The sequence below is a fragment of the Trachurus trachurus genome (genome assembly GCF_905171665.1).
Source record: "Trachurus trachurus genome assembly, chromosome: 15".
Taxonomy (NCBI): Eukaryota; Metazoa; Chordata; class Actinopteri; order Carangiformes; family Carangidae; genus Trachurus; species Trachurus trachurus.
Window position 1 is genome coordinate 12001441 of NC_139906.1, and position 16662 is coordinate 12018102.

The 16662-nt window shown below is 39.8% G+C and overlaps 1 protein-coding gene across 1 annotated transcript in view; it reads left to right on the forward strand.

Annotated features, from left to right (window-relative positions):
• Positions 1–16662, forward strand: part of LOC310998606 (glutamate receptor ionotropic, delta-1-like) — a gene marked incomplete at both ends in the record, with an annotated part of 223310 nt that overhangs the window by 199992 nt on the left and 6656 nt on the right. Inside the window, 5 exons of the mRNA XM_083988739.1 lie at positions 213–314; positions 1502–1699; positions 3108–3442; positions 9161–9295; positions 15150–15345. Of these exons, the coding sequence (XP_083844865.1) occupies positions 213–314; positions 1502–1699; positions 3108–3442; positions 9161–9295; positions 15150–15345 (966 nt within the window). The remainder of the gene's footprint in view (positions 1–212; positions 315–1501; positions 1700–3107; positions 3443–9160; positions 9296–15149; positions 15346–16662) is intronic.

Below are 16662 nucleotides of genomic sequence, written 5' to 3' on the forward strand. Positions count from 1 at the left end.
GGGGTTGATTATCATTGTGAACTTACTGTAGGTACAAAATGACAAATTGGATGATTTCCTCACTTGAGTTTGTTATCCTGCCGCATGGTATCCGTTCTATCTCTCCACTGGCAATGGACGTCACGTTTTAATGATGACTCTAGCATCTGTGTCTATTCTCCCCTTTGCATTTCTTTTTCTCATGGATCTGTTTTTTTCTCCCTCTCTTTTAGCTGGCAACTTGGGATTCCACCCGTGGCATGAATGGTAGCCTTAAGGAGAATCGCATAGAGAGCGGTATGCAGGGAGTGACACTCAAGATTGTAACATTACTGGTAAGTTGTGAGAGTGCACTGAATCTATTAGTGCTTGACCTATGTGGGCGATTATTTGAGTAAGAAAAACAGGCACAGCAGCATATTACAATGTCAGTACAAGCAGAAAATATTATTTAATAGGCTTGAGAAACACTGGAAATAAATTCCTGTCTGTAATAGCAGCACCATGTTAGAAACACCTGTTTCCTACCTTCTGAGGTCAATAAAGATGGTGTTCACTATTCAAGAGCTTACAGTAACGTACATACAGTAAAAGATACATCCCAAGATACAAACCGTTACACTCGGTTCAGTGGGCTGTTATCACTGGTGGATGTAGAGCCAAGAGGAACAACACTGGATATTGGACAACTGGACCTCATTTAATTTACTTTATATGGTCATGTTCACTGACATTTTCTCTCCTGGAGAAGAGAATAGTAGGTAAGACCAACTAGAAATAAATCCTACTGTGCATTGCAGCAGCTTTTCTGAAACAAACTCTTCCACTCTTCCCTTCCCCCTCTCCATCTCACTCATCTCCTCCCACTTTCTCTGCTTTTTCTCCTCTTCACACATGATTTACCTGCACCATATTTATTCACATAAGTTCTGCTCAGCTCTTTCCTGGCAGTGTCACTTAATCAAGTCATTTGCCCCCTGCCCACTTTAACAACCCCCACCTTCTCTTCCCTCTCTCTAGCTCTCCCTGTCTTCTTTTTTTCTCCTCCTCCTTCACCCACTTAATTCTGCCCTGACACTCTCAACCCATAAAGAAGAACCATGGTGTGGGTGCAATAAATTTAAAATGGCAATTTCCACGTTGATGAACCATAGCAGTTGCCATGGTGCCATGTGTTACAGGTCAACAGTTGCTGAGGAAACTGTTTTATTAAGATGAAGTTTAACTTAGATCGCCTTCGAAGCTCTTCATGAAGGTGTCACCCCGAAGTTCTTAAGATGACTGAATGTGTCCTCGTCTCAGTCGCCTGATCTGGTCCCGAGGAGATTATGGTGCATTTTGATAAATGACATCCCTGTGATTAAATACACACTGACTTTTATGCTTTTTACTGACTTTGAAGGTAGATCTTAGCTTCAGGGACAAAACCAGCGCACACTCACATTTCTCAACATTATCATTATGTCAATGTTGTAATTCTTTAAAGCCCCTTTGACCAGATGTGCATTATTCGTTCAAACAGGAAGAGCCTTTTGTGATGGTGGCAGAAAACATTCTGGGCCAACCCAAGAGATACAAGGGTTTCTCAATTGATGTGTTGGATGCTCTCGCCAAGATCCTGGGCTTCAAGTATGACATCTACCAAGTTGCAGATGGGAAGTATGGCTCAGTTCTCCCTAATGGATCCTGGAACGGCATGATTGGAGAACTCATTGGAAAGGTTAGCATCTTTTCTTTTCATCTCAATCAATGTCCAGATGTCTGTCCAAATCCTATTTCTGGGACTCAAGCCACATTGTCTTGTTTTGAAATGGGAGCCCAATTATAAGGGTTAGTAAAATGGAAAAGATCAGAAAAAACATTCTGCAGCCAACAATTGTAAATCCACTTTCTCCCCTGGGTGAACATCTGATTTCTGCTTCCTGGAGGGAAACTGACAAAGTTTGAGGCTATTCTCGGTCATAATGATAATGGGATTTTCACTTTACATGTTTTTATTACATTGTAGGGAAAATGAAATATAGAGATTTCTTTAAATATTTATATTCTTAATCTTAATGTGAAAGCTACAATATTCATATAATTCTAAGCTTCCAAGTTCAAGTGTCTGAGGGAATTTCAGATTCTTTTTTAATCCTGTATGGCAATACAATAGTTCCAGTGTGATTAGTCTGTTTGTGTGTTAACTGAAATACCTAAGGAACTGATGTTTACTGTGTGGAAGAAAAGATGCTTGTAAAAATAATGTTACCCTCAGATCAACTATATTACATCTATTAATCATTGATGACCATATTTCCCAATATAAAGTGGCACGATCACACACAGTACACACATAAATTCAACATGAGAAAGAAAGTGCTCTTGAGTTTAAACCTCCATGAAGATCTAATGAGCTCCCAGGTTATTAGCTTCAAAGTCAACAATGTAGTGGGTAGATGATAGAGTAGTTATAAAAGGCAAAGCCAGAGTTTGGTTTTGACATTGAAGAAATATGATTGTGCCAAAAAATCAAAGGGTTTTCTTCTTACTGAGAGCAGAAAGCTACTTAGAAGAGAGGCCTGTGTGGGTAAAGAGTCGGGAGATGTTTGAATTTTAAATTTGAAAATGTGAACTGATGGTTATTCTTTAGGAAAAGTACTACAGTAGTGTTACCAAAAAAGAATAGATTTCTCCTTTATTGGAAGTCCCCAAAGAAATTGAAATCAGACGCAACTGGACTTGGTTATTTGTCTAGGAAGACGTTTCACCTCTCATCCAAGAGGCTTCATCACTTCACTTCATTGGATGAGAGATGAAACGTCTTCCTAGACAAATAACCAAGTCCAGTTGCATTCGATTTAAATTTCTTTGGGGATAATAATGACCTGGACAAATGAGAATATTCACAGGCTTTATTGGGAGTGAAAATGTGCACAACAAATGTATTTTACCTGTGGAAACAACAACAGCAGAAATGTTTGCATGCTGGGGACACAAGCACGATGATCACAGGGTCCTCAAAGTTAAGCTTCCTTTTTAGACACAAGTTTTCATGATGTTGCCAGAGACACATACAGTGTAAACCAGCCTCACCTCCTAAATAGTGAGGTCGCTAATGTTGGAATCATGTGGCTCTTCACCCACAGAAAGCTGACTTGGCCATATCAGCCATCACCATCACCCCCGAGCGTGAGAGTGTGGTGGATTTCAGCAAACGCTACCTGGACTACTCAGTGGGGATCCTGATGCGCAAATCAGAGGAGAAGATCAACATTTTCTCTTTGCTGGCACCATTTGACCTGGCAGTGTGGGCGTGCATCGCCGCTGCCATCCCCGTAGTGGGCATCATGATCTTCCTCCTCAGGCGGATCCAGGCAGTGCGCTGCCAGAACAGTGCAGGGGGCCATCCGCCACCTTCTGTCTCCACTTCGCTTCAGAGCGCCATTTGGATTGTCTACGGCGCTTTCGTGCAACAAGGTGGGTGATACAGTTTTAGTCTGGCCACAACAATGTGCAAGGACGGCAGTTATAATCATATATTTGGCATATAATGGACAACTGAGGCTTGGCAGGTTAGCCACACTGTTTCTAGTTAATGCTTCTCTTTGTAAAAGGTGTGCTTCAACTGATAAAGTCAGTGGCATTATTTAATGTCAGTGGTATTATTGAATTATTGAACGCTCTTGGCCTTCCGTGGCAGATCACCAAGTGACAGCCATGCAGCTCTTAAATGTGAAACCCTAAATTAAGACAGAACAAAACAGAAATTAAAACAGTGAAAAGTACTTGAGGGGATTAAGGATAGAAGATTAAAAAAAAAAAAAAAAAGTCACATTAATTAAAACGCTCATGGATGGCAGTATATAACAAATGCTGATTCAGTAGTGAGCCAGTTAGAGAGGCACAACGCCCACCCTAGCAGTTTCTAAAGGTGCCCTTGTCAAGGAGAACATGTCATCTTTAGGCCTGGTGGAGATCCAGGTATGTCCAGTTTGGATAAATGACTACTTCAGCAACTGATGTTAAAGCCTGAACTGCATCTATCAAAGTCTGGCATGTTGCCTATGAGCCTTTTTTAACCCAACACCCACTGTATCTCAAGTGAAGCTAAATTCCATGTCTTTTCTTTGCCTTTATTCTCTCCCTGTTCTCCTCTGGCTCGCGTTCCAACGTTGCCACTTTTTGTTCCAGTCAAGTGGATTGCATTTTTTTTTTTCTTCGGATGGCGTGGGTCACTTTGATATGGATCTGACTGTTGATGCTTAGTGTGCCATTGTCAGAGAGCATACACTTGGCAACCATATCCCCCCTATGATTTCATAATGATATGCCAACACATGGCTGGGTTTTGTTGTATGTTCAGCACAGATTAAACTATCCACCCACAGATGGACTGACTCTCTTCACTGCCTTTTTCAAACAAGGACTGCCTTCCTTTTGTTCTATATGGAGGTCAGGGAGAGGTAGGAAATAATCTGATGCTGTCTAGAAGTGAAGGAAATAACACACTTCTCTTATGATTAGAGAATTTAATCAATTTATTTCAAAAGATGAAAGGAACTGCACCATAGTGGATCTTTGCAGTGGGGTAAGATCCAGTGAAATTTCATACACATTTTGCATTTGATGACCTTAAGAAATCAGTCAAAGCCATATGTAATAAAAATGACTGATGCTGGAGTGCTATGCATCTGACAAGGCTCAGTTCCCCCCCCCCCCCCCCCCCCCCCCCAAACTGTCCTGAGGGTGCAGCTGTGTTGATTGTGACACTTTCGGACAAATATGTTTTCATTACATTTCACACTCCTGAATCTTACAGATGACATTTCTATGGCTTTACTCTTCAAAATTTGAATGTGTGCTGGCATTTTTCTCATGCATCTCATACACTGTTTTTTGGATATTTGGAGAGAAAGAGTCGGTGTGACAGAGAAAAAGTGAAGATAGCAAAGCTAATGTGACAAACCAGCCTTTTGCCGTCAAAGAAAACAAGGGAAAGGAAAGGATTAAAGATATGAAAGCAAGAACATTAAAAAAGACAGGGAGACGAAGGAATATTAATGATTACTACACTTGGAAATAAATGGATTTGGATGTGCAATAGACACATAAAACTGTGAAAGAACATTTCAGAGTACATGGTTTTCAATAAGCTGAGCTCTTTGGAAAAAAAGGGGATGAAAACATGGTGCAATTACACAAAATCATCATATCCATGCAGTCAGCCGCTCCAGAGTTAACATGCAAAAATGAGCATTATCTGTAAAGTGAGAAATTACAACTTGTAGCACCACCAATGGTGTGTGATATGATTAACCCACTAATCACTAGTTAACTCACCCGTGTTTACCACTCCGTGTAACATCCTATGAAGTCATTTTTATTTCCGAAGACAAAAGCAGAGCTCAAGGAAACATTGCACAAAAGGTTTTATCACTGTAAAGAAACATGAGGAATTATTATTCATAATTTATGACTATATTGCACCAGAATAATCAATTTACTTAACAGACAAACACAAAGCATGTTGGCGTATCTGCTTCTGCATAGAAGTAGATACGGGAAAATACAAGAAATAATACTGAATTTCAAAACATAAGCTCTTAAGATTAAAAAAGGGGGGGGCTTAATTTTCTTGGCTCACTCATAATATGAACGCTAATTGAAACAATAAGATCAGGATACAAAACAGTGATGATAATAAGCCATTCCTACACATTTTGGCTGAATTACAACAACGTCACATGCATAACTTGTGTGTATACAGATGTTACTGGTTCAAATTTGCGGACTTCACGCGTGGTCCACGCGAGACGGCACAAGACTCATGCATTTTTTTTCTTTGGCGAGACAAGAGGTTTTAATGAAAAGCCTCAATGTGCCAAAACAACCGCCAGGTGGCATCTGTGAGAGCGGATGACTCAGTGATCTGTGCAGTAATCCACAGCTTAAACTCTAGGCTATTAAACTAGAACTAACTACTGTATACACTGCCTAAATCACAGAAACTATTGTAATATGATAAAGCCTGTCTTGCTTTATGACTTGATGATTATGTATCACATATCGCCGCGATTAGGAGTGGCGCTGTTCATGATACAGAATACAAGAGGATGAAAGGAGAACTAGCTGCAGACAGTAAATAATATAGTAGCCTCGTTTTTCAATGACAAAATGTAACGACGGCAGCTACAGTAGACTATAGCCCACGTCTCACTCTCTTTTTTCGGTCATCTGTCTCGTCATCTCCAAAATGTGTTTTTAAAATGAGCCAACTACAGTACTGTGCAGTAGTGCCGCAGATTTCTCACTCCGCACCTTGTTTGAGAGTGCAGCTGGATGATTTCTTGTGAATGAACGGGTCTGTGTCACTTTGGGGCTGGGCGATAAAACATAGGATAAATAACTTTCCCTCGATAGAAGACGCGGCCGATACAAAGTCGTTTCATTCATCCATTTTTTGACAGACAACACAAACAGCCAGTGATAATGAGAGTGGTGACACCGTCAGCCATGCAGCCGGCCTGGACTTTTTATTTGTAATTATGAAGGATCATCTGCGCAAGGCAAAGATGATAGCATCAACAAAACACGGCGTAACACACGCGGCTGTATGGGACAGGCTTTTATTTAATTCAGAACAAACCGCTTAGCAAAAATGGAAAATATAGTCTATAATAATTAATTGATCTGTTGTTTGGCCACTGTTTGAAAATAACCCGAATTATGAGCAAATAATCTGATCCAGAACAGCAGTCATAATCAGACTTCTTCTAAATAAACCTAAACATTAAATAACTGGGTCAGGTCGGACCATGGGGTTATTTTTTCTCTTCTTCTTCACAGGAGAAAATGAGGTGCGCTGCGCTCACGGACGCGTTGATGTTTTGTGATTTATCTGCTGCCTTGACTCTGCCCTTTATACATGTGCGTTCAGATTAACAATAAGACAAGCCATGGTTGAGTTTATTGAGTTTTAGCTGCTCAATCTCATTGTTTCAAAGAAAAGGGATTGATTTTTATAACGAAATGAAACGAAAACAATATTATATTGATACATTGTTGTAAAAAAAATCCAAAAGAAACGAAAATGAACTAAAGAAAATAACTTTCACACACACACATTAAAACAGTGCGATTGGTTGAAAGCTGATAATTAGCCATGTGCTTATAAGCTGATTGGCCGAAACCAAGAACAAAGCCGCGTGAATGGCCAATCGCCATGTGTTAACATTTCCATATTCCGCACATTCTGTGACAAACTGTAAACTGTTTTCTTGTCTGTAACAACATCTATTGCACGTCTGTCCGTCCTGGGTGAGGGATCCCTCCTCTGTTGCTCACCCTGAGGTTTCTCCTGTTTTTCCCTGTTAAAAGGGTTTCCATGGAGTTTTTCCTCAGTCGATGTGAGGGTCTAAGGACAGAGGATGTTGCTACGATGCCATGTAAAGCCCTTTGAGACAAACTGTTTGTAAAAACGGGCTATACAAATAAAATTGCCTTGCCTTGCCTTGCCTTAACGGCCGACATGTAAATCAGCTGTTTCGATGGGCGTTATATGAATAGAGATGTTAATGTGGTACTTTGCACATAGGCTATTTTCTGTAACTGGAAGAAAAACAGCCAGCTGGAAGAATGTGTTGCCTAAATCTTTTACTGTGTGGGAGATCTCCACCAACGTAGCCGGGGAGAAAGTGATCAAAAGTTGTATTGTGTGTTTAATGCAATAATAATATGACCTAACAACAGATGAATTCGTACATAAACAGGTCCTAAATTATGAAATGTCATAGTTTTGAAGTTTAGAGGCAAAACAGGTTTTATTGTCAGTAGTCGCTGGAGGGACGATTGATACAGCTGTTTCAAATGTCCCTCACGCCACCGTGCGTAGTGATTGTGGTCACACTGCGCGATCAATATCTGTATATAAATCACCAAATTAATAGCCTAACTGTTTTGCAATGAACAACAACCGATTTGAATGAACAACATGTATTTTTAATAAACACCACATATTTTTAATGTTCGTGTTTATGACGTGAATCAACAGATATTCAGCAAAGTGAGGGGAAAATGCCGAGGGAAAAATGACAATATGTTCAACTGTGTATCCATAAACATGACTTAGGGCAGGGAAATAAGTAAATTAAATGAAAATGCAGTTGTCCAACAACTCGTACAAAAGAAGAAAGGCGAGTTTAATCGAAATGCGGATCTTGACAATTGCGCACGGGACAAAAATATTTATTTGACCTATTTATATTGTGAGAAATTATGTGACATTTTGGCAATAACAAGTACACTAGTATGTTGTCCGATATGCTTCATAAAAACGAGAGTAATGTCAGTAGTTTCTGTTTAAAACATGCTGTTTCAACCGTCCCTCCTCTGCGCAGATGATCCTTCATAATTAAAAATAAAAAGTCCAGGCCGGCTGCATGGCTGACGGTGTCACCACTCTCATTATCACTGGCTGTTTGTGTTGTCTGTCAAAAAATGGATGAATTAAACCTATAGACTTTGTATCGGCCGCGTCTTCTATCGAGGGAAAGTTATTTATCCTATGTTTTATCGCCCAGCCCCAAAGTGACACAGACCCGTTCATTCACAAGAAATCATCCAGCTGCACTCTCAAACAAGGTGCGGAGTGAGAAATCTGCGGCACTACTGCACAGTACTGTAGTTGGCTCATTTTAAAAACACATTTTGGAGATGACGAGACAGATGACCGAAAAAAGAGAGTGAGACGTGGGCTATAGTCTACTGTAGCTGCCGTCGTTACATTTTGTCATTGAAAAACGAGGCTACTATATTATTTACTGTCTGCAGCTAGTTCTCCTTTCATCCTCTTGTATTCTGTATCATGAACAGCGCCACTCCTAATCGCGGCTATCAGGCTGTCAGCATTGTCCCCAAAACGTCTGAGCAGTATTTAGTACGGTGCTGCCACCTAGAGGAAAACAGTTGTGGTGAAAAGTCACGCGATCACGCGATCCTGCAGTGCAGGAAAAACCCCGCAATTTTGAACCAGTAACATCTGTAATGTGTTTCTGGGATTGTCACATTGTATTATTTTCACTATTAACACTAAATTAGAAATTAGAGATAGTTGTATTAGAGGAGGATGGTGGTGGGTGTGTGTTTCCCTGTGTGTCATTTTAATGCCAGTGTGTTTTTTCTCCTGCACCTCCATAGGCAGCGACTCCATTTTGGGCTCCGTGGCTCTGCGTATTGTCATGGGCAGCTGGTGGCTCTTCACCCTCATTGTGTGTTCATCGTACACAGCGAACCTGGCTGCCTACCTCACGGTGTCACGCATGGACAACGCTGTCAGGTAGATCAATGTCTCCAATTATTATTATTATTTACATTTTTGAAATTGTTTTACTTACTCACTGAAATGCACTCAGTTGACTCCCTGTGAAAACTCCAAACAAAAGCCTCCAAACAACAACCTCAAACACTTCACACAGGCAGTTTAAATAAATAATCAAAATCCATAGAGCATAAATATACACATTGCATACTATTGTTTATTTTACCTCCATACCCTGATTTGCTCAGCCACAACAAACACTGGTTCAAGTGATGTCACTTGAGGCAACCAATCAGATTTCAAGCAGCTCCACTTGGAGTCACAAAAGGCTTGATACAACTTGTACTGTATGCAGCAGTGCTCCCAAACACCTCTGAACAGTCTTTGATGTAAAGCTATAAGGTTTCTGCATGCTTTCATGTTGTGTGTGTGTGTGTGTGTGTGTGTGTGTGTGTGTGTGTGTGTGTGTGTGTGTGTGTGTGTGTGTGTGTGTGTGTGTGTGTGTGTGTGTGTGTGTGTGTGTGTGTGTGTGTGTGTGTGTGTGTGTGTGTGTGTGTGTGTGTGTGTGTCTTGCAGTGCAATCTATTTTTTATGTGTGGAGTGTTTTCTTGAGGTAGCACACGTTATGTTTTCCAATATTTCAGCCACAGGAGCGGGTGCTGTAGCTCAGGCTGAGGGTTCATTTATGTGCATCTCTCATCAGCAGCACTTGGTACAGAGTGGTCTGAATGCCTTTCTGTAATTTTTGACCTGCTGCCTAACAACTAGCCTGTCCTCAGTCCAAATGTTATTTGTCAGTAAATCCAATTTGGTGTGCTGTCTCTCCCCAAAGAGCGGGCAGAGAAGCATTCGATTACATTGGGCCTGTCTCCCGTTGAACAAATAGTCGCATGTGGACATGTGAGGAGGGGAAGTGAATGCTGAGCAGCACACAGCTCACCTGTGAAGAGACCACCTCTCGCTCTGTCTCCCTCATGTTTAGATTGGCAATTACTACAACATTAATCTTTTTCATAGTACATTGGATGCAGTTTAGGGAAAGGAATAGACCTAACTTTATCACATTTTGGAGTTAGAGGAAAGAGGAAAGTGCACTGTGACCAAATTTTAAATTGGAACAATGAAAACACAGGGCCAACATGTTCCTATCTGCTGTTCTCAGTTGTAAGTGCTTTATAAAATTTGTAGTCTGTGTAGGATTCATTCTGGCCAATCTAAATTCATTGTGCAGAAAATGTGAACATAATTTCAGCAATAAATTCTGAGGCATCCTGTACATCCCTGAGAGATTTTGTAGAGGTGATAAACTTTCAAGCTGCACTAAAAATGCACTTTTTGTTTATTTGAGGAAAATGTGAGATGAGTGCTGGACTTAATCACTCTACAAAACAAAGTTTATTTTAGTTGCATACACCTAGATTTCTTTATTGCAAGTAGAAAAGCAAATCATTGCAACCCCAAAACATGTTTATTGGTTTAATTAACTGGTACTCCACTGCCTTCCTGACGTGCATGAGACGCCTCTAAAATTGCCCAGCATCAGGTCTTACTTAGCAGCACAGCATTCAAATTAACTCTGCCGCTCCAATTCCTAATTACATAAACTGTGCGAGTAAATACTCTTCTAAATGTAAAACCTGATGAGAACACATTTGTGCAACATCATTTGTGACCCCGACTATGCTGCTAGTAGTCTAAGTAAGTCCCCCACCTACCTGTAATATTCAAACTAAGACAGAAAGCAAACAATGTCATGGACGCACAGGGGACTTGTCACTTTTTTTCCCCCCGTTAAAATCTGGAACTATATTTTTATGCCTGGGGTCATGTTTGTGTGTGTGTGTGTGTGTATCGAAATGGAGGGGGCCCGAGGAAGTAGACCTCAGGTTATTTGCCTTTAAAGAGGAAAAAATGTCCACTTCCATTCTTTTAAAGCATGCTCGTGGTCCACTTGATAATTCAATAAACTGACAGTGGACAGCAGTCCCTGCCATTAACCATGATAAAAGTGGCCAAGTCTCTGGAACATCAATGATTGGTTTTCTATTACGAAGTCAATGTTTATTTAAAAAACACACACACACACACACACACACACACAGTTGTAATTTACCACATAAATCACAGCAAAAGCAACTCTGGATTTGTCCATTATTGTCCTAAGTTTTAATTTCTTTCAAAGAAAGAAAACTTGCTGCCTTTGCATCATTTTCAACTTAAGATCAGGCAAAATGGAAGATTAGCTTCTCTCTCTCTCTATGGGGTTTTACTTCCTCTGAGGTTGGAAACAGCATTTGCACCATCAACTGAACCACTAGAGGACAGATGGCACTGGAAATGTATACAGTGAATTGGGTGTTTTGGGCAAAGCTATTGTTGCCTCTCTCATTGTCCAGAGAGGCACTGGTTGACTTGGAAGAGGAAGGGTTATTTTCAACTCATGTGGGGGGCATCTACAGCACCATTAGGGGACAGGAAACACAGTTGGAAATGAGTTCTTTCATTTAGGGAAAGTACAGTAATCTTTATTTTTGTGAAAAGCATCCGCAAGACTGTTGCAATTAGATATGGTGATGGCAGGTAAAGTCATTGGTAAAATGCTTTAAAAAGCTGTGTGGGAGTCATTGTGTTTGGGGCAGAAAGGCTTGACTGTCTGAACCCGGGGCCATAGGACTTTAAGAAGATGTACTGCTGTATTTAAGTAGGAAGGACAGGTAAACAGTCCCCCACTGTTCAGTTCTAGGCTCCCTTTCTTTGTATGTACCCTTCTCTGCGCTATAGTCAATACCATCTGTGATTGTTTTGTCTTACACCTGGTCACTAAAGCTCTACTAATGACATATGTCACAGAAAAGGCTGTACATCTCTAAACTTAAAATGATTTTTTTTTTTAAATGTCTTCCCTGCTGTAGAAATTATTTGCTGTTTGTCCCCCATAAATCCAATGTCCAAACCTTGGAAAGTTTCTGCCAAATATGTCTTGAATATCTTGAACTTTAAAACCAGATAGATTAAGGTGCAGCTCGACTTGGAAAAAAAAAAATCAGTCAAGTGTCAAGATGTTTTTTATGATTTTTCTTACTGAAATCAACTTTCTGTCTCCTATAAGTCAGTTGAAGACAGAGTTTGCCTGCGTGTCTGTATTCCTAAATGTGTTCTTGCACCATTGCTTAGTTTGGTTCATTGGAACCCATTAGCAACTTTTACCTGGGGTACAGTGGTTACTTTAGCCAACATTTGTTAATTATAATAAATACGGTATAAACACTACGTGGCTTTGTTTGCTCTCTCTATAAATAAGCCTTTACAAAAAACCTCAGCCTTGGGACACAGAGATGAAATAGTTTCCAACCAAAACTATTTGTATGTTCCTTTCGTAATGGGAGAGAGAAAAACAGGGAGAAGGTCACGTTTCCTTCACTTTATTTGTCCCCCAGGATATCACATGAATTAATCCTAATTAAATGATGTCTTTGGCTGAGCTCTCCTGTTTTTGTTTTTAACTGTTACTGCTATAGCTGATTTTACATTTGTAAAGCTAAGTATGACCATGACCAAGAGTGCAGGCAGCAATTTAGTGCCTTTGATTCTGCCTGGAACACCTCAGAGGAAAATAGTGACATGCATACATACAAGAAGAAAATTCTGCACATGTTTATGTCTGTGGTTCTGCATTACAGAGAGAGAGAGAGAGAGAGAAGTGGTTTGTACCCTTGATTGATGCTGTGCTTCGTATAATAGTCCAGCTTTTATAGATGGTGAACAGAGGCCTTGGTTGGACCTCTCTGTATTGATCAGGAATCAAATGTATGTTGCTTTGCTATGAGACAGCGAAGTCAAACATGAAAAGGCACTTAAAAATGGGTTGCAGATGTCCTCAGTACAAGACAGTGACTACTAGTACTTCAAACGGTCACTGTCTGATAAAACCACTTGTGGTTGGTTTAATATTACCATATCTTTGATTTTTGAAATATGCCATCTGTCTATTGTTTTTTACATTACAATACAGGGGCTTTCACCTCTTTTAGTTATTCTATTTACTCCAGCTGGTAGATCTAAATATTTATGGGACTGATTCATCCCAGATCTATAGTTCCACAATGCACCACAGGTCACAGTGTTTGTGTAGTGATATAAAAGTAAGCCGTTACAACTGAGCATTTTACTTGGTGCAGTAAAGCTTTTGGTTTAATCTAACAAAATAAGCCGTAGACCATGAAATATCCATTGCATTGTTTCTGTTTCTGTTTCTGTCTTGCTTGCTTTTTCCCCACAACAACCACTGTTAACACCAGATACAGGCCTCTAATTAAATCTCTGAATTAGTCCAACAACATCATCCTGAGATAAGCTTTTCGATTCTCTCACTTTTCAGAGAGCGGGAGAGAAAATAATCCGAGTTGTGTAAACATCCTGCTGGATATCTAGTATAATTTTCTAAAAAAAAAATGTAGAAAATGCACAGATGCAGTAACATCAAACTTATCACTCCAATACAAGTCATGGAAGTAAGTAATCTGGGTAGACTGCCGTTCAAATTACGCTGGAAGCAAATTCTAATTAAAAGGACATTGGCATTTAGCGAAAATGATGCTGTACAAAATTGGCAATTACCTTTACATATAAAATATGGCTGCTGCAAGGAATCTCATTTCTTATTGCTCACACAGCATCTGCAGCGAAGGTTGTTCAATCAGAGAGTAGTTTTCAGGCATAAAGTAATGTTTATGAAAGGTAGATTAGAGTTTGGTACAGATTGCATTAGGGGTTAATGTCCAATCATGGTGCATGAACCCCCACTCCCATACTGGTCAGTATTTCTCAGGTTGCAGGTGTGTGCAAAGGAAAGGAAGTGGTGGCCGGGTAAAGCATTGGCATCAACATCACAAGCAGCAGGTAGCACACTACAGGTGCAGCTAATTTGGTTGATAAAGAGCATGCTGATTAGTGATTTGCTCCTAGGTGCATAGGAGGGGGAGGTGGTAATGTTAGACTTACTGATTGGATGGAGTGAACCTGGAGGGAGTTGAAGCGTGAATTTTAAACAGAGTGAAAAATGTGTATATGCGAGGATGCAGGCCAGGAGGCTGAGGTGGCTAATGAATAACAGTGGAGAGGAGTGTTTCCTAAGTCTGTAACTTCTTGCATCATGTTTGTAGAGAAATAAGACACAGATGTGATTTTACAAGCTGACAAAGTAAAAGCGTAACAGCTTTGTTGACAAAAACCTTGTAATTCAGTCCATGCATGTGAGAAAAAGCAATTGTATTAGACATAAACACACTGTTTAGGGAATCTTGATAAGTATTATAACATTTTAAGATCAAAGACACAGGATGGAAAACATGATTATGCATTTTAAACAAAAGGAAAATCTGACAAATTTGTACTGTCTTATATAAACTTTGAAAATGACTGTATATCAGGATTTTATATTAATAATCACGAGTCAGACTGTTGATGTTAATGTTTCTTTGTGAAGCCATCTTAGATCCCTGTGGCAACCCACTTCAGATACTATCCTTAGTCCATTGATGTTTACAATGTACAGAAATAACATAATTGGCCCTTAATGTCATTTGTTTGCTGATGATATGTTTGTATATTCCAGCCCACCTCGGCCTGACTCCCCTTCAGCCCGCTTAACTGTCACTCTTTAACAGACTAGTTTTATAACGCAGAAAAGACAGAGTACATGGTGTTCTTTCGAGATCCATATTCAATAATTATCAATAAAATCAATAATTGAGCCAAAATTAAATGTTATTCTGTTACTCTGCAAAAATACTATCTATTATTTTTTTCTTATTTCCTGTCAGTTTTCTGTCAAATGTGGTGAACTACTTTTCTACTGTGACCCTGACTGCAGGTCATTCCAGGATCTGTCCAAGCAGGTGGATGTGGTTTACGGGACAGTGAGGGACTCGGCCGTGTATGAATATTTCCGGGCCAAAGGTACAAACCCTCTGGAGCAGGACAACACATTTGCCGAGCTCTGGAAGACGGTCAACAAGAACAACGGCTTTGAGCACTCTGTCTCCAGCCCATCTGAGGGAATCAAGAAGGTAAGTATTTATTTTGGTCGTCATAAATAAAATATTATTGGAGCCCTTCAATCTTGCGTTGCCTGGAGGGATTTTTATCGTATTCATAGAGACACCAAACAAAAACTTTATATCCCTGTTAGTGACCTATGCAATGGTAAAAGGTCAGATGTAATCAAATTGTGTCTTTTTATAGTGTATTCAACACACCGTTTCTGTTAAGCCACAGAAAACAGAACAGGTTGAACTGCAGTAGTAAGAAGCAGACAATGAAGGGCTTCCTTTTAGTTTACTTCTAAATAGATTTTATGAACATTATAATTATACCTTCAGCTTTCGACAGAAATGATACTATGAAACATAAGCTCAGCCTTGATGATAATTAACTCTAGCTTGTTACTGTCACACATACAGGTAGGAACCAACTCAAAGTTAGTTCAGTAATTGCCATCACTGATTGACAGCAGCCTGTGAGTAAAGTGATATTTTTAATCTAGTGAATAGTGAGGGTTTAATTATTCTCTCAAACTGTTGTGCTGCTAAATTAACTTTTAATGCATTTCCTCTTCTCTCTATCTGCCTTAAACACAAATAAGAACACGCACATGGCTACACAGACCCACTCTGAAAGAGCAGATTGAAGAATCCATAATTAAACAAACTACAATGGAGTCTAGACATATGCACTTTAAAAGCATTAAACTGCAGTTTTTCCCCAACCGTTGCCTTTAGGGGCGGGGCAGCCTGCCAATAAATAAATATCTTATTTCTGTTTTGTTTTATTTACATTTATACTGAATTCATATTGCTGCTACTGAATTACTACAGTATGTTGCTCTTTTTAGCTAACATTATCATCTACTGTTCCTTGCATGTTCCTCATTCTGACTTCTCTGAGTTTTACAGATGGGTGGGGATGTGATTCCTCCAGTACAGTATGTGTTTATTTATTAAAGGTCAGTGGAATTGAGAGCCCTATATAGTTGAGAGCATGGTCTTACACTGGAGCGGAAAGAAGCTGGAGAAGTGCAGGCAAACACAGACCAAAACAAACAAAGCGTCCAGTAGGATATCAGACAGAGTCTTCACTCGAGGCAATAGCACATGATCATGTCTCTTAAAATATGCTACACAGAGCTGGAAAAACAGGGATCCAACTGTACATCATGTTCGTTAAAGAGAAAAAAAGTTGCATTAGTTATTCAGTGTGTACTCTGAAAAAAAATTATAATGTTAATTTCTCTGCAAATATTTTACAGCCTTACTGAGCTCTGTTTGTTCTTGCCACACTCCCACCAACACAGAGACATGAGTTCAAGGTGTAAAATAGCAAAGAAA